This window comes from Cupressus sempervirens, chromosome 2, assembly GCF_028749045.1.
Source record: "Cupressus sempervirens isolate cs-2001-9-10 chromosome 2, ASM2874904v1, whole genome shotgun sequence".
NCBI classification, from domain to species: domain Eukaryota; kingdom Viridiplantae; phylum Streptophyta; class Pinopsida; order Cupressales; family Cupressaceae; genus Cupressus; species Cupressus sempervirens.
Window position 1 is genome coordinate 376,989,398 of NC_143119.1, and position 21,906 is coordinate 377,011,303.

Genomic DNA, 21,906 nt, shown 5'->3' on the forward strand with positions numbered 1-21,906 from the left:
TTTCATGTTGGGGTTTGGATTTGACTTAGTCTTTGACCATTCAGGATGTTTACCAAAGGCTTGAGAGTTTTTGTTCTATGATGATGTTATGTATATGATCCTATACTCGACCATGATCATGTGTCACGTGTTTTCTATGATGATGTTTTGTATATACTCTTTTATACCCGACCATGATTATGTGTCACGTATTTTCTATGATGAGTTTGTTCAGATGTTTGTGGTGCTTTCCAATTTTTTGTGTAGCACTAAGGTAAATGGTGTGACTTTTCTGGTGTAACCTTTGAGTCTCCGATCAGCTATCTTTTGATGCTTTCCAGTTGCTTGTATAGGACTGAAGTGATTATTTTGTTTTATCTTTTTGTGTTTTCTAGTTGCTTGTATAGGACTGAGGTGATATTGAGATTGGTCTTTAGGTGCTTTCCAGATGCTTGTAAAGGATTGAAGTGAATACTATGTTTTATCTGTAGGTGCTTTCCAATTGCTTGTAAAGACTGAGGTGAAAATTGTGAATTTTATGATTTATACTTTCATGAGCCTAGGGAAAGTAATCTATGTGTACGTTGGGAAGTGGCTTGCAATGGAGGTTGGAGCCCTGAGTGGCTACGTGGGTAACCCATTGCAAGTTGTTTTGATAAGTGATAATATTACATTAAATGAGGGTAAAATGAATTAATAAGTCATTTCCCATGCCTTGAGAGCTAGTACAGGCTAGGATGGGAGTAGAGAGGATGCTTGGTTGCAACCTTGCTTCGTTAATGTCTTGTCTATATGAAAAGATATTGATGCCGCATAGAGACACTAGGGGGCCGGAGTCCAAAGAGGCTACCAGGGTAACCTTAGAGTTGGCTCATGCGATGACACTTGCCCACTTGCATAGTAGATTTCCTACGTGTCTTTGTTACTCTGGGATTAGATGATACTTGTGTCTCCATACCCTTGAGATAGATTGCTATCAGGTTTTCCTCAACCTAGATGTTGGTTATGACTTGTGGATTGAAATCTGTTTGGGACTTGAGACTCTCTCCTCATCACAGTGGGAGTGGGTCATTTAAGTTCCACGAAGTTGGGTGGTAGACAATTTTTCTTACACTATTGAGATCCGACAGTTGGATACCGTTGTTGGATGTACCTATGCAGTTGTTCCTTTCTTTTTGATCTTGTGTCTCTATTGGATGATTATATTTTGTTCAACTGTACTTGATTATCAAAGATCTTATAAGATGATGTATTTATTTATGCTGTGTATTCCTTGAGCTTTTCATACCTTGTGATTTGTACAGTGGATGATTATGCATTTTGATTATTGCCAAGTGGCATCATTTGTAATTGTATATTATTTAATTGGATTCATACTTGTGATTATTCCATGATATGGATTTTGGTTGTGTTAAATTTAATATTAATAAAACTTATACATGTGATTCAACAGCATGGAACCCTTAAGAGATGTAATCTGTTTATGATGGTTGTATGTATGTGAGTTATTGCTTCCACTATATTATCTGTTAATGTTATCTTTCAAAAAAAAAATGTTTGACAAACTTAGGGAGACTTTAGGTTAATTTCTTTTGGGTTCCCTGGCGGAGCATTACAGACACACAAAAGAAAGTCTACAATTAAGGGAGGAATGCTAGGGAACCTTATTGTGGTATTGGCTAAGATAAAGTTGCTAAAAGACACATTTTTAAGAAATTTGATTTCCAAACAAGAGGAAGGTGCATGACATTTATAAGCAAAATTGGTAAAACATTTCTTTAACCTTTACCTATTTGAAAATATGAAAAGGAATCTAATAAGTTTTAACATGTATAATTTGTGTCCACATCGTGTCTCCATACATTAATGTGTTTTCTTCACGTCTTCTTGTGTCTTCATTCATTTGTGTGTCTACATCATGTTTGCATTGTGTCTTCAAGCATTAATGTGTCTACTTTGTGTCTTCATTCATAGGCCATCATATACTAACATGTGTACTTTGCAAGTGTTTAAACGCATATGCAAGGAAAAGAATTAATTTGAGCTATGGACCAATTAGAATCACATCAATTGCTTGAGGACAAGCAAATTTGAGAGAGGTGGACTTGTCATGAGTCCTAATTAATGTCTACAATGACATTTAAATAGTCACGTTATTAAATATCTTATTGAAATAGTTAATTAATAAATATTATATTTATAATGGTAATAGTACTATTAATTATCAAATAACAATTTATAAAATTAATAATATTATAATAAGATATAATACAAATCATATTACGTTTTTTTTTTTTTTTAACTTTTTTATCGGTAAGCGGCCAAAGCCTGAATTAATTATTATTATATGTTAAGCAAGGGTAGATTCCAACCCAAGACCTCCCACATGAGAGGATCACAAGTTACCATTGTGTTGTAGGCTTTTGCCTAATCATATTACATTTATTATAAATTAATAAATTATTAAAATATTAAATGAGATAAATAATCTTTATTGAATAATAGTATTATATATTAAAATAATATTAAATATATAAAATAAATACCTTTCAAAATCTAAAGGACATAACCTTTCAAAATACAAGATATATAATTCTCAAACAAGAGAACATTGAAGATATATTATCACTCAAATTTTAATAAAAAAAGACAATTTAGAGATGTTGGAGAAAGCTCGATTCATCACACTCTCCTAGCACCCTATCATACTTGATAATTAATTAATTATAATTTTCTTTAAGATTACTTCCCATTGTATCATTTATTTATAGAATACTCTTCGCGAATGTGTTGTGCAGTTGGAATTGTTATTTTTGGGCAAAAATCAGGTATGTCCCAGAAGGGGACATTATAAAAACAAATTATATCAAGAAATAAATATTTTTGTGCTGGTGCTTACACAATAATTTCATCACACAATTTGGATAACATGCATGAGAAAGAAGAATATAACGTATATCAAAAACTCATTACCTTTATATGTTCATACTCTTTTATTGCACGATCTCGTGCCTCTTCTGTAACCTTTATAGCATTCCTTAACTCCTCTGCTTTGCGAGTCCTGTTTTTATCACCACCAAATACTTTTGAGGACGCAACTGCAAGATTTTCAACCCGAGCAGTCATGGTAGAAAGTTCAGACATCAATGTCTGTACAGTTAATAAGGCATTAGATCGATTAGATGATGCTGTGTGTACAGCCTGCATCAAGCCAAGGTACTCGTGTAGCTGATCCTGCACAATAGTAGGAAATAATTACAAAATATATTTCTAAGATATACAACCCATGGGCTGAAGACGCTGAAGACATTTATCAAACATGAAAAAGATTTAAACAAATGTAAGCGAAAAAACTGATGAATTTCACAAAGATCTGCTTAATTCTGTCAGTATCAGAATTACCAGCTTATTTACTGCCCGTGCATTTGCCTCTCGAATGAATCTACTGTGTTTTACAGCTGCAGTACCAATACGTTTTGCATTCCTTGCATAAACTGTATGAGTATTTGAAATGGCTTCTGTACCTTTAGACTTTGAAATTTTAATAAATGCTAGCCCAAGCTCTCCCAGTGTTTCTCCAAGCTCTTGCTGAGATTTTACCAGTGACTCGGCCTACATGCAAATGAAGACAGCCAGCAGTCAGGTTTTTAATATTTATATTTTAATTAAGGATATAAACAAAATTGATGGTAATCATTTTATACTTTAAACTACCACCATACTCATTTTATACTTTACTAACACCATCATCACCCTATCTGTGATTCTTGCGACTCAGCATTATAAGTTATCACTGTTAGGCCTTAGGATTTTCAATTTCTCTTCTTATTTACAATGGCTACATCAGGGTTTAAACATCCACAGAATGGTAAAATTCAAATTCCTTTCTATGCCTATCTGTGGAAGATTATAATAATCAAAATGAGACCTCCGTGACTAATTTACTGCACACTACAATTCGAGAAACCCAGATGCAAGGAGTTTAGCCTTCAGAACAGATGTATTTTTCTACAATTTCTGAACCCAGATGCTTTGCAGTAGATACTTCTACACAATACTTGTTTTCTTCTACTATTCATATCCAAAAGCCCTTACTTTTGATAAAGCATGGCATGTCAATGCAGTATTTTACACTCACCTCCCTAAAGCAACTGATTGTAATTCTATGTGTAGTCAGTGATAATGATTGAAAAGACCTGATGCACTCAAGCTTCTCTTCAGAGCTAGTGACATTTTGTCACTTAAAGAGATTGTGTAAAAAAGGTTACGTTTTATAAACAAATTGTGAGCATGTCCAAGCCAACCTTAACTGAGATTTGCATGGACCCCCACCTCAAAAACAACAGTAAAATGCATACTGAAATGTCACAGGCTGTGCAAGAGACAAACCATACACATCTTTATACAATAATGTGAAAATCCTTTCTAGCAAAGAACATATATAACAAGATATTTACACTGGAAACGAAAGAGCATGCTAAGTGGAACAATAGTTGATATTTATGTGGCTTGCAATGATTCCAATGTTACCTCGAGGATCTTAGATATTGAAAAATGCTGAGAGATATCGATCTTGAAACTACACAAAATCTCATGTCACACAACCATTTCCACATTTTTATTATTTAAGAAAGAAATAGGTGCTTTGCACATTTTTCCATAAAAACTATGCTCCTGAGTACTGTGTGAGGAAGTGTGATGTGCATTTGTGCATTTATAGGGAAAGATTGTTGCATTTTTCCAATTCCTTTCACTTTTTTACTTTATTCTTTTTGCTTTTTGCGACTTCTAATGCATCTGGCAAGTTTTCTTGTCCAACTCACAGAGTTTCTGACAAGTACTTGCCAAGAAGGATAGTGTGATGAAGGGGAATGGTGTACAGGCTCTGCTAGGTACGCCACCTCATGAGCATGGTTGTCACCACATGAGGCCAGGGGGGGGGAAAGTTTCACTCTTGGTCCTAGGGTTGGAGATAATAATCGCACCTCATCAATTTTTTTCTATCTCAGCCCTCATAGATAGAGTCCATGAGAATTATGTGCTAAAGTGTATTTTTTTCTTAACGCTAAGAATGGACGTATCACGTGTATTATGTTTGCAGGTATTATCTAATTTGGTTACAGGTGCCAAGACATGCTTCTCTCATTGACGAATAGTGGTCAAGCTTTTAAGTTTGAATCCATATCAATATTGATCTTGAAAAATTCAAAAATCATTCAAACAATGAAATCCCCCCTTTGGGGATATTCTTATGTTTTGCCCTAAAACCACAGTTCTAGCTAAAGATACAAAATGCAATATAAGTTTACCAATCAAAATGCCTTTTAACAAGATAATTCTTGATTTGGAGTTTACACACAATATTAGTCATTAGAAATTAACGTTGAATCAATTCAAGATAACGTCAATTTTTTACTAATCATTAATTAGTACATGTCATGAAACCATACAGCATTATCTTAGTAAGATCCACTTAGAGCATAACCTCATAAGGAATTCATTGAAACCTTTGCAGACCATTGTGTTGATGTAAGTTTTCTGACCACCCCAACATGCAGAATAAAATAATAAGTATTTTATCCTCTCTTGAACAAGGAAACTCCAAATGCTAAACAATATGGCAATTGTGTGATCAAGTGAATCAACACCAAGGTTTACAATGCAAACATGCGACTTAGTGTGGACACAACTCAGCTTAATGATGCAATTTGCTAGAAAACACGCAGGGGCTTACACTATTCTTCTTGGACATTATCAACAATTCTCCTTGAAGTGGCTGGAACTTGAACACAAACTTAACTTCAAATTATGATATAAAGGGATTGAAGGGTTAGGAATTCTACTCTATTCCTAAGGACGATATCAGTAGATAAAGCCTAGATGAGTGAATTCCTATAACCAAACTTTGCTTTGCCAAATGAGAAAACACAAAGCTGATGCAATCTTCAAAGGGAACATGAAAGATTTTCATATTTGTTGGTTAAAAGATTTGTCTTTTTTAAAATATCTTCAAAAATTACTCTAAATGCCCCAAATTGAAAGGAAAAACTAAAACCAACAGTTGAGTCACCTGCAATGACAATTGCAAGAGCGCTCTAAATTTTGATATGAAGATATATCTCCTTTCATTGGATAAAATATTTGTTTTTTGGATATGCTTTTAACCAGAAAGTAATAGTGGAAACTCACATCTGCTCATAGCCATGACACAGATTGAACAGCAAATTTATAAAAGGAAGAAAATAGAAAAAGACACAAAGATCATTCTCGGAATGCTTCCAATAAGTAATACATGGAGAAGATTTAATAACTCAAATAACTTAAGAGCTCAAAGTCTTTGTAGCATTTGTACGCATGATCAAAGATAACAGTGAAGAACATTGGAGAATAAACACATTTATTCACAGAAAAATTTGCAACCAAGAGATACTTATATAACAACACAAATTTAACATGCATTCTCTCTGTCTCCAATGTAAAACAAATAGTGCACAGACTATTATTCCTCTGTGCAATGATCAAACAAGAAGAAAAATGTTCTTCTCCTTTGCTATTATAAAATCGGAAAATTTCTCCTTGCTGCAACATAAGTTTTCAGCAAGACCAAGAAAGAGCACCTTTCCTCTTTTTTCTTTACATATATATAGTCTCATCTTTTTTGGTGAAGTTTTAACAACTGATTCTTGATAAAGGGAACTAAATAATTCCACTTCAAGTGCTGCTCTCAAACTGATATAGAACATTTTTAAAACTCATTTAACTTGTTGCACACATAAATGAGTGAAGAAACTTTAATTTCTCATACAACTACTATTTAATAAATTGACCACAGGTTAATCGGGCATCCTAAGGCTGTAAACATTTGCAAGCAGTTATGCTATTTAAAATTGCTGATGGTTTTCTGATTTTTAACAACTTGCCAAATTAGGATACTTCCTTTGTAAATTGGCCTTGCTAATCATATTGTTGCATTAAGAAAATATCAAAATAATATGGCATGAGCTCATATGGTCATAAAATAAAAGTAAGGAATATTTAAGACCAAAATATTAGGTGGGTTGTCCTCGGATTTAAATAATCTACAAAAAAAATTGTATGCATTTTGGACTAGCAGATATGTGTGCAAAGTTTGACTGTCACGTTGAACCGCTTGAGCCACAGGGTTCAATCAAAAGGTTCAAAATTATAGAGTTTTCCCAGAACCATTTTCCTTCACTAATCACTTTTGCCTTCACATTCTCATGCGCATTGAACCATTAAACCAGTTGAACCTTTTTGTTAGACTATGATAGCTATGGTCAGATACAAGAATGATATTTATGCTTACATACATATATGTATTTATATACATAAATTGGAAAATTATTCATCATCCATATACCAGATCATAGTTGTGAATCCAAGTATATAGGCAAATCTGATCTTACATATTATCTATGAATATTTCATGCATTATCTTCATTGATTGCAGATGATATTGAATCAGATTAAGTCTGACTAATATTCTATGTTCAGTGATCTCAATTTATATATGTTTTAGTTAAGAATGCAGTCTTATCTAATCCTGATTATGGTCGGGTTTCTTCTTTGTAATGAACAGTTGCATTTTGGAAGACAAGTCCTGAATGGACATGGAGACATATCCATTCAAGGACGTGTACATTGAAACAATATATATATATGAATCGATCTGGCTAGAAGCATCGAAATCCATAAATGTTATCTAGAGTAGATTGACCATAATTAGAATTACATCAGACTTGTAATCTTCAGTATTTCTAAATACTACAATTATACTTTCCTACATTTTGGCATGAGATCGAGATCCTCATTTTCTGATTTAATCTGTACAAACAGATTTGCCAATATACTTGGATTCACAACTATGATCTGGTATATGGATGATGAACAGCTTTCCTATCTATCTATCTACCTACCTACCTATGTATCCATCCTACCTACCTACCTACTATCTACCTGCCTACCTACCTACCTATCTAGCTAGCTAGCTATCTGTCTGACTATATGTCTATTTGTATGTTTGTCAATCTCTTTGTATGTCTATTTGTCTATTTGTTTATTTGTCTATCTATCTATCTATTTGTCTGTCGGACTATCTATCTATCTATCTATCTATCTCTCTAGCTCTCTATATATCTATCTATTTGTTTGTTTGTCTGTCTATCTGTTTGTCTGTCTATCTATCTCCCTTTATGTCTGCCTATCTGTCTGTCTGTCTATTTGTCCATTTGTCTATCTATCTGAATGTTTGTCTATCTATCTATCTGTATGCATGTCTATCTGTCTATCTAACTGTCTAACTATCTATCTGTTTGCCTATTTGTCTATCTATCTATCTGTTTGTCTGTCTGTCTGTTTGTATGTTTGTCTATCTATCTATATGTTAGTTTGTGGTGACTGATCATGGAAGTACTATACACTCTCCAAGATTTTTGGGCCTATTTTCTCGGCAATTTTGACATTTATAATTGACTATAACCCAAAAATCTTGTATAAAATGGCTTAGGGTTAGGGATTTTCATGCGGTGTGATGTGATAATAGCTTCTTGTGGCGGTATTGAGTTGTAAGGGGATTGCAGATCGTAATTAGGTTGTAATCACTAGATAATAAAAATACTGGACTCGTTTGATGAACGTAGCCTAGGGCTTGGGTGAACCACGTTAAATCTTTGTGTCTTGTGTTCTTTTCTATGTGTTTTATTATTTTCTGATATTCGATATATTTGCATGTAATTGTTATTTTTGTCTCGTTAATCCTAACGCGGGGTATCAGAGTAAGATCGTTTTCAATTATCCTCTCCAAGAAAGTCTCACGATTGAGTGGGAGCAATGGTAGATGAGGGTAACCTTAAGGTTGAGAAGTTTAATGGAAAGAACTTTCAGTTATTAAAAATGCAAATGGAGGACTACCTTTATCGGAAGGATTTACGGTAGCCATTGGAAGGAAATCCAAGAAACCGACTACCTATGATAGATGAGGCCTGGGGAATTTTAGATAGAAAGGCAATTGGAAGTATTATGCTGGGCACAAACGATGGCATTTAATATTACAAAAGCGAAGACAGCAAGAGTTGATACAAACCCTAGCAAGGTATTTCAGATTTCTCATGAAGCGTTTATTTAATATGAAGATGACAGAAGGTGGATATGTTGCAGATCATTTAAATGAGTTTAATACGGTTACCAAACAATTATCTTCTACAAATACTAATTTTATTGAAGAAATTAGGGCTCTCTTGATTTTGTGTTTTTTACCTGTAAGTTGGAATGGCCTAGTAATGGTTGTGAGTAATTTTGTCTTTGGATTCAATACCCTAAACTTTAATGATCTGATTGGTGTTAATTTGAGTGAGGAAACTCGTAGGAAAAGCTCAGGTGGATCTACATCAAGAAGTGTTTTGAATGCACAAAGCAGAGGTGGAATGAATGAAAGAGGAAACAATTCTAGAAATCGTGGGAAATCAAGAGGAAAATCAAAGGGGAAGAGATCTCAATCAAGAGGACCAAAATATTGTTGGTACTATGGGAAAACAAAGCATAAGAAGAAAGATTGTTGGATTCGAAATAACAATGAAGGAGACAAACAAGAAAGGAACAAGGAGGCAAATGTGGTAAGTAATAAATCCGAAGAGAATGCGTTCCTTCTTTCTTTAGAAAGTGTTGATGATTCATGGGTTTTAGATTCAGGGGCTTAATTTCATGTTACTCTCCATAGAGGTTTTTTTTTTAATTATGTCCAAGGGGATTTTGCGCTTGTTTATTTGGGAAATAATGAACCCTATCAGATTGTTGAATAGGATAAAATTAAGATTAAGTTGCAGAATGGGCATCATTGCCTATTACAAGAGGTAAGACATGTTCCAAGGCTGAGTAGAAATTTAATTTCAGCAAGGCAACTGGTTGATGAGGGTTGCACAATTACTTTTAATGATAATTAGAAGGTTTCAAAAGGTTTTCTTGTAGTAGCAAAAGGTGTGAAAGTAGGCACCTTATATCTTTGTACAAGTCATCTTGTTCCTTCTACTTTAATTGTTTTAGAGAAAAATGAATGTTCAAGAACAATTGTTGCAGTTGAGCAAGGACAACAAACAAATGTTGTGGATTCTGATACAGTACTATGGTACAACAGACTTAGGCACATGAGTGAGAAAGGTATGAAATTACTTCATTTAAAGAAAGTTTTACCAAGTCTGAAATGTGTCAATATGAATTTTTGTGAAAGATGTGTGCATGGAAAACAAAAGAGAGTTAGTTTTGTGAATTGTGGGAAGGAAAAGAAAAACGAAAAATTAGAGCTTGTGCATACAGATGTATAGGGACCAGCACAGGTATCTTCTCTTGGTGGCTCTCATTATTATGTTATATTTATTGATAATGCAACTAGAAAAGCATGGGTTTATTTCCTTAGACAAAAATCTGATGTATTTATAACTTTTAACAAATGGAAATGCTTGGTTGTAAATGAGACTCGTAAAATATTAAAATGTCTCAGATCTAATAATGGTGGTGAGCATTGCAACAATGAATTTGAAAAAAAATTGTTTCATTAATGGCATTTGTAGGCAGAAAATTGTTCCAAGGACTCCACAAAAAAATGGAGTGGTTGAACACATAAACAGAACAATAATAGAGTGTGCAAGGAGTACGAGGTTGCATGTTGAGCTACCCTTAAATATGTGGGTGGAGGCTATTAATACTATTGTATATTTGATTAATAGGGGCCTCTCTACTCCTTTGGGTTATGGTATTCCAGAGGAAGCATGGACTGGTAAGAAGGTGAGTTATTCTTTTCTCAAAACCTTTGATTGTGAAGCATTTGCACATATAAATTCTAAAAATAGAACCAAACAGGAAGCTAAATCAAAGAAATGTATATTTGCTGGATATGGCATCAATGAATTTGGTTATAGGCTTTAGGTTTTGAAAATCATAAAATTGTAAAAAGTAGGGATGTCATGTTCAATGAGAAAGTGTTGTACAAAGATCTGTTGTGGCAGCATGAGAAGAAAGAAAATTATTATGTAGAGCTAGATGATACTCAGAATGATGATATTCTAGTAGTCTCTCATGCTTCGCAACAATAAATACCACACCCCAGTGAATGTTAGACAGTCAACAAGGCTAAGTAGACCTCCAAAAAGATTTTATTCATCTTTGTATTCTATTTTATTTACAGATGTTGGTGCACTTGAATGTTATGATGCAGTTGTGCAGGTGGATACAAAGATTTAGTGGGAGTCTACAATGACAAGAGAAATGGACTCTTTGCTGAAATATCAAACTTAAATCTGTAAGTTGCCTACAGGTAAAAGGGTTTTACAAAATAAATGGGTGTGCAGGTTGAAAGAAGAGGATGGAGGTAAGAAAAGATTTAAAGTCAGGTTAGTTATAAAAGGATTTGCACAAAAAAGGGGCATTAATTTTGATGAGATATTTTATCCTGTTGTTAAAATGACTTCTATTCGAATTGTTTTAAGTATTGTGGCTACTGAAGATTTGCATTTGGAGCAGCTTGATGTTAAAATCGTTTTTCTTCATGGTGATTTGGATGAAGAAATATATGTGACACAACCACAAGGATTTGAGGTCAAAGACAAGGAGAATTTAGTGTACAGATTGAAGAAAAGTTTATATATCTTGAAACAAGCACCTCCGCAATGGTATCTTAAATTTGACAATTTTATGAATGAGCATGATTATACTTAGTGTCATTCTGACCATTGTGTTTTAAAAGGTTGAATGATGATAGGTACATTATTTTATGTTTATATGTTGATGATATGCTTGTAATTGGGTCTCACATGGATCACATTAAGGTGTTAAAACAACAGTTAACACATTCATTTGCTATGAAAGATTTGAGGGCAGCAAAACAATTCTTTGGTATGAAAATTTGCAGAGATGGGAAGAATAAATAATTGACATTATCTCAAGCTTATTATATTGAGAAGGTATTGCAATGTTTCTCTATGGAGAATGTCAAAGTTGTCAACACATCTTTGTCTAGTCATTTGAAATTGACTAAGGAGATGTGTCCAAAGACACAAGAAGAAGAGAATAAGATGTGCAAGGTACCTTATGCTTCAGCTGTAGAGAGCTTAATGTATGCCATGGTATGTACTAGGTCAAATATTGCACATGTCGTGGGAGTTGTTAGGAGGTATATGAGTCATCCCGGGATTGAGCATTGGTATGCAATCAAATGAATTCTCAGATATTTGATCCAATAAATATTTACATTTTGGGGGCTCTACTATTGATTTACAAGGTTGTTGACTCAAATTCCGCAAGGGATCTCGAAACCAGGCGGAGTACTACAAGATATGTATTTACTATTGGTGGGACAACAGTGAGTTGGGTTTCTCACCTACAGAAGGTGAATGCTTTATCCACCACAGAGGCAGAGTATGTTGCTTCTACAGAGGCAGCCAAGGAAATGATATGGCTTCAATTCATGGAAGAATTGCAACATCCACAGAGGAATATTTATCTGTATACAGCTAGTCAGAGTGTTATTCATCTTGCCAAGAATTATGTGCATTCGAGACAAAACACATACAATTATGATACTATTTCATTTGTTCAATTTTGGATGATGGATAGTTAAAGTTGGATAAGATACATACATATGATAATCCAGTAGAAATGTTTACAAAAGTAGTGACAAGGAGAAGTTGAACTCTTCTTCAACTTTGGTTGGTTTTCTTGATTGAATAAAATAAAGGAACAATTGAGTCTAGGGTGGTTCAATCCAGTGGGAGCCTCATGAAGTAGCAGAAATGCTACAAGATCAGTCTCCAAGTGGGAGGTTGTTGTCTAGTGTGGAGCCTAATCAATCCCCAAGTGGGAGATTGTTAGTTTGTGGTGACTGATCAAGGAAGTACAGTACACTCCATGTACACTACACTCCATAATTTATCAGCAATTTTTGGGCTGACATGTTGTCACTAACTATAACCCTAAAGTGGCAAAAATCTTGTATAAAATGGCTTAGGGTTAGGGATTGTCATGTGGTGTGATGCAATAATAGCTTCTTGTAACGGTATTGAGCTGTAAGGGGATAAAAGATTGTAATCGCTAGATAATAAAAATATTGGACTCATTGTTTGGTGGATGTAACCCAAGGATTGGGTGAACCACGTTAAATCTTTATGTCTCATGTTCTTTTCTGCGGGCTTTAGTATTTTCTGATATTGGTAATATTTGCATGTAGTTGTTAATTTTGTCTCGTTAATCCTAACACTGTCTATCTATCTCTCTATATATATACAACATTCATGTATCTGATCATAGCTATCATACTTTAACACTCCCTCTTAGCTAGGGAAGATAAAGATCTAATCAAGTATATATATATATCACAATAGGTTCATCTATTGTGAAAGGAGATATCACCTAACTCATGATATCTGAGTATATAATATGCTCAAGAATATCAAGTCACGTGACATTTTTTTAATATATATCCATGTTATGGTATGTGCACTGACAGTACATCTCATGATGTCTACCACAACAAATCATAGTAGCTCATAAAGAACATAATGATCTGCAATTGATATCAAGTCTCATGATATCTATCAGAATGTTCAAAAGATACTGTCATGACATGTCCATGAATATCAAGTCACATGATATTCATCATGATAGAGAACTAATTATTGTAAAGTCATCACCTTACAATGTTATATACAAGTGTATATTATTTGAAAGATCGCCACAATTCAATAATGTACACGGGTGGAGCCCATAAAATCATAGTTACACATATGGCAAATAGTTTACACATTAAACATCTTTTATATATTGGTACAAATAAACAATTTAGAAATTTAATCTCAAGAACTTACATTTCAACCATACCAAGTTTCTTCCTAAAGTAGTCAACTTTAACTCTGGATAGAGGCTTGGTGAGAATGAATTTTGTTTGATCGCTTGAACTAAGATACTCCAACTGGATCACATTCCTTTCTACTATATCTCTCACATAGTAGTAAGGAATCTCTATATGCTTCAATCGATCATGGAATATTAGATTCACTCAAAGCTTAATACAACTCTAATTATCGCAGTGGATAGTAGTAGGCTTAAGGGGTTCACCAAATAGTCCCACAATAAATTTTCGAAGCCATACTACTTCTCTTGCTCCCATAGAGGTTGCAATGTATTCATCTTTTGTTGAGCTTTGTGCCACAAAAGATTGTTTCCTACTTATCCAAGAAATCATAGCTAATCCTAAACTGAAGCAACATCCTAATGTGTTTTTCCGACTAGTTACACTTCCAGCCCAATCTAAATCAAAGTATCCATGTAAATCTAAATCAACATTTCCATATTTAATACCATCCAATAGTACCTTGAAGGTACCTCAATATATGCTCTGCAGCAACAAAGTGTATCTCTCGTATGTCGCACATAAATTGGCTTAAGTATTCATTGCATAATAAATATCCGGCCTAGTGTTAACTAGGTACATCAGAGATCCAATTATTTGTCTGTAAAGAGTAGGATCTACAAATCTAGATACTAATGTTGCATCTTTCAACTTATGTAATTTGGTTTCCATGGGTGTAGACATCAGCCTACAATTTAACATTCTAAATCTCTTCAAAAGATCGATAGTATATTTTCCTTGATTTAAAAGTGTTAATGTTGTAGCTTCAATTGGATTGATTTAACCATGAGATATATTGGTATGACTAATTATTATGATCAATAATCATTAGACAATTAACGTGTGTATATATATAATTATTGTCTATTTATTAAGCTTAATAATAAAAATAAAATTTAAAAATGGACATGTCTCTTTTTGTCTTAGCCATGTATAGATGCAAGAGATTGCTACACTTGGAACAAATATACCAATCTGGCAATGCTTAGTACATTTGCAGTGATCTGAAAACAATAACATGGTATCAAAGCAAGGGTGCAAATGTAAGGAATGGAAAAGTAACATCTGATGCTAAAGTTGGTTGCGTGGCCAAAACTAAGTGGAGATTTATGTGTGCCTGTGTGGGAGAGGGTTGCCACGCACCTTAAAGCACCTAAAGAATTCATGTCGAAGGGGGCCTGTGAGACCTGGATCGTCACCTTAGAGGTCGGAAGATATTTGTTCTAGAAGAAGGCTCGAGCGTTGTCTATGCTCACAAAATCTTGTTGTGTAGGCTTCACAAATCAGATCTCTACTACTCAGGGTCAAAAGCAATATTGGATACGACTCAGGTAATGTCACCAATTTTTCCACGTCAGTCCCAGCATAGAGAAAGACTTGCATCAGATTTAAATTGATGTAGCCTCAAAAAAGCAAATGTTGCTATCAATGTGCAATGCAATGGGACCCACATTTATGTCACAGTCAGCACATGACTGTTGAACATCTTGCAAGGAGTTGGATTACGGGCCTCTATGCTCAATATGCTCGTGCTGCCATGGATCCATGGTGGGTTTGCAATGTTAATGTCACCTAAGATGGGTCTACACATCAGGCTCGTTGTATAAACCTCAATGTGGAAGGGTCAATCCACTTATTAGATTGGAGTAGGGTGCTTGTGTGGCACCACCTTAGATCTTTGGTTGCTACAAGAGGGAGTGATGAAGAATATATGTCACGTGACCAATTATTATGATCAATAATCATTAGACAATTAACATGTGTATATATATAATTATTGTCTATTTATTAATCTTAATAATGAATATAAAATTAAAAAATAGACATGTCTCTTCTTGTCTTAGCCATGTATAAATGCAAGAGATTGCTACACTTGGAACAAATATACAAATCTGGTAATGCTTAGTACATTTGCAGCGATCTGAAAACAATAACATGGTATCAAAGCAAGGGTACAAATGTAAGGAATGGAAAAGTGACATTTGATGCTAAAGTTAGTTGTGTGGCCAAAACTAAGTGGAGATTTATGTGTGCCTGTGTGGGAGAGAGTTGCCACGCACCTTAGAGCACCTAAAGAATTCATGTCGAAGGGGGCTTGTGAGACCTGGATCGTCACCTTAGAGCTCAAAAGATATTTGTTCTAGAAGAAGGCTCGAGCATTGTTTGTGCTCACAAAATCTTGTTGTGTAGGCTTCACAGATCAGATCTCTGCCACTCAAGGTCAAAAGCAATATTGGACGTGACTCAAGCAATGTCATCAATTTTTCCACATCAGTGTCGGCATAGAGAAAGACCTGCATCAGATTTAAATTGATGTCGCCTCAAAAAAGCTAATGTTATGTCACAGTCAACACGTGACTGTTGAGCGTCTTGCAAGGAGTTGGATTGCGATCTTTGAGGCCTCTATGTTCAATATGCTCGTGCTCCCATGGATCCACGGTGGGTCCACAATGTTAATATCACCTGAGATGGGTCTACACATCAAGCTCGTTGTATAAACCTCAATGTAGAAGGGTCGATCCACTTATTAGATTGGAGTAGGGTGCTTGTGTGTCACCACCTTAGATCTTTGGTTGCTACGAGCGAGAGTGATGAAGAATATATGTCACGTAGAAGGCCTAATTATGGAGGCTCGATTAAATAAGGAAAACGATACCCCCTTGACGGTAACTACAAAAAAAGGATCGCACGTCCCACTTGGGGATTACGTCCATTAACTAAAATTGATCAAGCATTGTGGAATGGTACCGTACTACATGGACATAATCTAAGTTATCAACGGAAAATTACGTGAATATTAATGTGGATGATGCTATCATATTCATTATTTAACTTCGAAATATAGGTTTAACATATTACATGGCCAAGGTAAGATTACATATGATTAGATTATAAAGGAAAACATATGTGAATATTAATGTTGACAATGCTAACATATTCATTATTTAACTTTGGAATATAGGTATAACATATTGCATAGCCAAGATAATATTATATATGAAAATAATAGATATTTTATAAGTGAATGTAAGAGATTGGAAAATTGGCATTAATGAGAAAATTATATGTCAAAATATAGATTGTTGTATATATTTAAATTACACATTTATCTATATTTTTGAGTTTTATATCAGTCTCTCTCTTATTATTTCAATACATACTATAAGAGTTATTTGCCTTGATCTTTTCCTCCGAGAATGTTATTACAGGAAGAAGGAGATTGAGATTCAGAGGGAGCATGACAGTTCATTAGACACAACCTTGAAGAGAGGGAGCGGATAGAGGATATGGTTTAGTCAACCTTTGGTATTCTTGGTCGCATTGATTCAGAGGGAGTAGACCGTGTTGAGATGGATTCTCCAGTGATCAATAAATTGTAGCAATCAAGAGGACTGTGATTCATGAATATACTTCATGACTAGTTGGGCCTAACCCTTGTGTACATCATGAGGAAGTGACAACTTCCAAATGCTTCACTTGTATTTGTATAAGTTATTAAAAGGTGACGATATTTCAATAACTTCACCTTCTATTATGATAAACATCTTATGATGTCTAGGCAGATCATGATAGATGATATATTGCATGGTGGATTAAGTTCTTGAAATAGACCATGGCCATCCATCTATTATGATGTCTAAGCAGATCACAATAGACAATATCTTGCACGGTGGATTTAGTTCCTTAAATAAACCATCGCCTTCTATTGTGATGGACATCTTATGATATCTAAGCAAATCACAATAGAAGATTACTTGCATGGTGGATATTTAAGTTCCTTAAACAGACCAAGGCTATTCATATGGTAAGCATTATTGAGAATGCGTGTGTATATACCTTATGAATATTTTGAGTACTTGGTGAATGTCATGTGAGTACTCATACCATGAGTTGATATCTGAATATTGAAAATCTTCTGATCAAAGATATTCTTATATTACATTGAGATATTTTATGGTCATGTGTTTATCCTTCCTAGCTGAGAGGGAGTGTTAATGTTGTAGCTTCAATCGGATTGATTTAACAGAAAAACTCTTCTTTTCGAAAGAGTTTTTTGTTAGGACTTTGAACTCCTTGAACCTTTTAAGGATTCATTTTGACTCTTTACACTTGAAGAAATATATCAATGTCTTTTATAAAAGTCATCCACAAAAATTAGATAATATAGAAATCCTCCCATGGAAGGTATAGACATGCGAACACATAACTCAAAGTGGACTCGTTCTAATATGTTTTTGGTTCTACTCGAACTTTTTTGAAAAGTTCCCTTAGTGTTTTTCTCTAATGGACATCCTTTGTATGTCCCATTATGAATTTGATTTAGTTTGGGTAGTCTCGTTAATAATTTTTCTATTGAGGTTAGGGAACAAAATGAATGTATCCTAGTCTTTGATGCCAAATTTCATTTGAATCGAAAGTCTCATGAATTAGGGCTTGATTTGTCTTAGTACAAAGTTTGTATAGGTATCCTTGTCTCATGCCTATGGTTTAAGCTTTCTTTATGGTGAGTTCTTTGGCCATGCCAGAACTTTCCCATCCATAAAGTTAAACCTATACCCGTTATCTTCAAGGGCAATTATGGATACTAAATTCCCCTCAATTCCTAATACATACAACACCCCAGTGAGTTGAATAGAGAGGTTAGATTTCAATTTGATGGTGTAGGTTCCAACCCCTTTTACTGATTGTGCAAAATCATCCCCAATTGTTACTTCTTCATCGATTTCTTCTACCATAGCATCTAAGTGTTCTCTAACTCCTGAGATGTGTCTTGATGAACCACTATCAATCACCCAGATATTAAGTTTATTTGATACATGGCTTGATAATGTCGAGTAGAAAAAAAATTTCTTAGAATCATCTTTTATATTTGTTTTACCAACCTTAGCAAAAGATGCTTGTTTCTTTTTTCTATCAGGACATTTGACTGCATAATGTCCATATTGATCACATCTAAAAGAGTGAACTTGGGAAACATCTTTCCTATACTTGGATGAACCCTTTGCATGAAAATTTCATTTTCTTTTGAAATTCTTTTTCTTACCTTTCTTATGAGAATTAGTGTTTAAAACATGAATATCCTCATCTACAGGTTTTTGTTTGTTTCATTTTGGCATTTGTCTAGCTTCTTCTTGTAAACAATCAGATCTTAACCTATTAATTTTTTGGGGATTTCACCCTTTCGGAATTTTAACAATGTTGCATTTGGAGTTTTGACTCTTGTTCAGATTTCCTTCATAATCTGGGTTTGAAAATGCATGCTTGTTAGGACTAAAAGCCTTATGCAGGTCCAAAATCAGAGGTTTGTTTGGACAAGTCTCTTATGCTGGTCATATATTCATACATTTTTAAGGTAATTGACCCAACAATAGATCGGAAACATAGCTTGCCTTTGGATTTTTCATTTAATGTGATCAGAAATTAGGCTTTTGTTTGGCCAAGATGCTTCATACAAGTTGGAAATATGATTCATGTTAGGCAAAATGTTTGGAAATGAACAAATTTTAGACAAGTGTTTGGAATGCCTTCTCAGAGACGGATTGGAAATCAGACTTGTCTTAGGATCTTTCAAAAGCAAATCAGAAAATGGCTAAAGATTGATTCCAAAAAGGTTTCAGACCTCTCGTGCTTGTTTGGATTTCTTATTGAACAAACTTCATCATTTCTAGGCATGCATCAAAAAGATGGTTGGAAATTCACTACTCATTCGAAATTTTCCTCAAGATCAGGTCTGAAATCAAGCCCTTGATTGAAATTTTATCACTAGGAGAAAGAACTTTTTGCACTTGATAGAATTTTCATCCAAGCATAAGTGCATTTTCTTGATACTTAAGGAATTGGATCAAAAGTAAGTCCGAAACTAAACATGCCTTACGATTTTTGGCCTTAGAACATTGAATTCCTAACATTCTCAAGGATTTTTTCATTTTTAAAATAGGAATTTCTTCACACTTTTTCATTCCCCATTTTCTCAAGAGTTCAATTGCTCACCTCTTGCATCTCCATGTTCAACTTATGACTTGAGCTCAAGCTTCCAAACCCAATATCTCACACTTATCCACACTCAACTCTTGATTATAAGACCATGACTTTAAGACCAGAGACTTTCAAAAATGTTGACAAACTCAAACTAACCTAGGCAAAACACTAGACCACTAAACAAAAAAGTGGGTGTCCCCATTTGCAATGGGATGTGTGAGTTTACAACACAACATGCAGTCTCAAGAACTATCATCATTGAATTGTGAGAGCATGGAAGGTGGGTCGGTCTTCCATCCCTCGGTTTGCTTTGCAAGCTAGTCGTCCTCCCTGTTCAAGCCCAAAAGCATCAAAAGGCCAATCTTACATTCCGCCTAGCGCATGGGCAATATAAGTTTGGTCATCCATTCCATCTCAAGGTGGTGTACTTGATGGGACCTCAAGCCCAAGGCCATTCTAAGCCACATGTCCCACAAGCATTACATTCATCGTGGGGTGGTGTACATAGGTCTTGTGAACTTGGAAGGTTAGCCCATCCTTCCTATTCACAATTCGTTTTTCTAAATTCAAAACAAATTATCAAGCAAAGCAATTAAATTACTCAAAAAATTCAATAAATTTAATTTTTATCAATGATATATATTATTCTATTAAAATGAAAAAAGAAAATGCAAAAACAGTCTCAAATGCGCTTTCCAGGAGACCAACCAGTGCTACTTGTTGTGCTACATGAAAAATTTCAGCTGATTGAAAGTCTCAACTGTTAGTTGAGTATTCCAAAAATACCTTTGCATGTGAGGTTATGTACGTGACATGGTAAAGTGAGTAAATTCTACAACACCCAGCACTTCAATTGCTTGGGGACAAGCAATCTTGGGAAGGGAGGACTATCATGTCCCCTCTCGTCAACTAAGTTCGAATTTAGCCTTAGTCTACTTTTGCATCTCAATAGGCCTAAGTCACTAAGCTAGGGGTGTCATGGGGGAGGAATATGAGAAAGGATTCTTATTTCAAATTCCTCCTTAACCATATTTCTCTTCCTCACATTACGAACCTTTGTCAATGATCAAATAATGCGTTGGATTGAGCTGCCTACTACCACTTCCCATCTGGCAACCACTTCAACATAACTTCTCTGTGCATTTGTGTTCTAATGCTTGTGCAGTTACGTGTATTTCAGGCTCTCTATAACATTTCTTTCAAGAATGTCAAGTTGGTGTCAACAGCTTTTAGGTGGGTGCAAGGGTGTATGGAGAGCATACGAAGTTCAGAACAATCTTTCTGTTAAAGTAAATGTTATCTTCCTCAAGGATGAAATCCCTTCATACAATTTTGAATAGGATGTTTCCTTTATTCGATCTTAGTTTCATATTCCTAAAATTACTTCAAACTACATTTTCACATGGAGTTTTCATTACAGGATTGAACCCAAATAAGGAATTAGTGAGCAGTGAAATTTGTGTTGCAACCATTCCACAATTGTCTCACGTATTTGATTAAAAAGAAGAGAGCCTGAAGGCGAGTGAATGCTATCAGCATTAGAACCAAGAGAAGACAGGAATATATGGCTAACAGGTCAAACCAAAGGACAACATCTACACATAACTAGAGTGAGAGAAGTCATTTGTGCATTTTTACAAGTTGCGGATGGTCGAGGACTACATCAAGTTCAAGCACATCATTTGTGCATAGAATAACATCCCGAGACGACTAATCTTTCAGTGACGCATAGTATTTATGAATTACGTTCAGTCTAAATAGACTATTGTTAATTAAATGAACTCATTACCAGTATAATCGAATCTTGTTGATGTCTGGTGAAAGTCCTTTAACTAAATGGTAAGATTTGTATTGAGCTTTCTATGTATAAATTTATTTGTCATTTCATATTGCATGCAATCAGGTGAAAAGTATCTCTATTTTATTTTAATAATATCATAACCATATCATATTATCTGTTATAACTTCACAACTTTGGTTCAATCTTCATCTACTTAGAGAAAACATTCAAATTTGAAGAAATTTTAGGCAAG

General features: G+C 34.6%; 1 protein-coding gene across 1 annotated transcript in view; it reads right to left on the reverse strand.

Annotated features, from left to right (window-relative positions):
* The window catches only part of LOC149572713 (sorting nexin 2B-like), a 78,897-nt gene that overhangs the window by 23,848 nt on the left and 33,143 nt on the right, over positions 1–21,906 (reverse strand). The window contains exons 3-4 of the mRNA XM_089813800.1: positions 3,382–3,591; positions 2,953–3,213 (exon numbers count right to left, since the gene is read on the reverse strand). Of these exons, the coding sequence (XP_089669926.1) occupies positions 2,953–3,213; positions 3,382–3,591 (471 nt within the window). The remainder of the gene's footprint in view (positions 1–2,952; positions 3,214–3,381; positions 3,592–21,906) is intronic.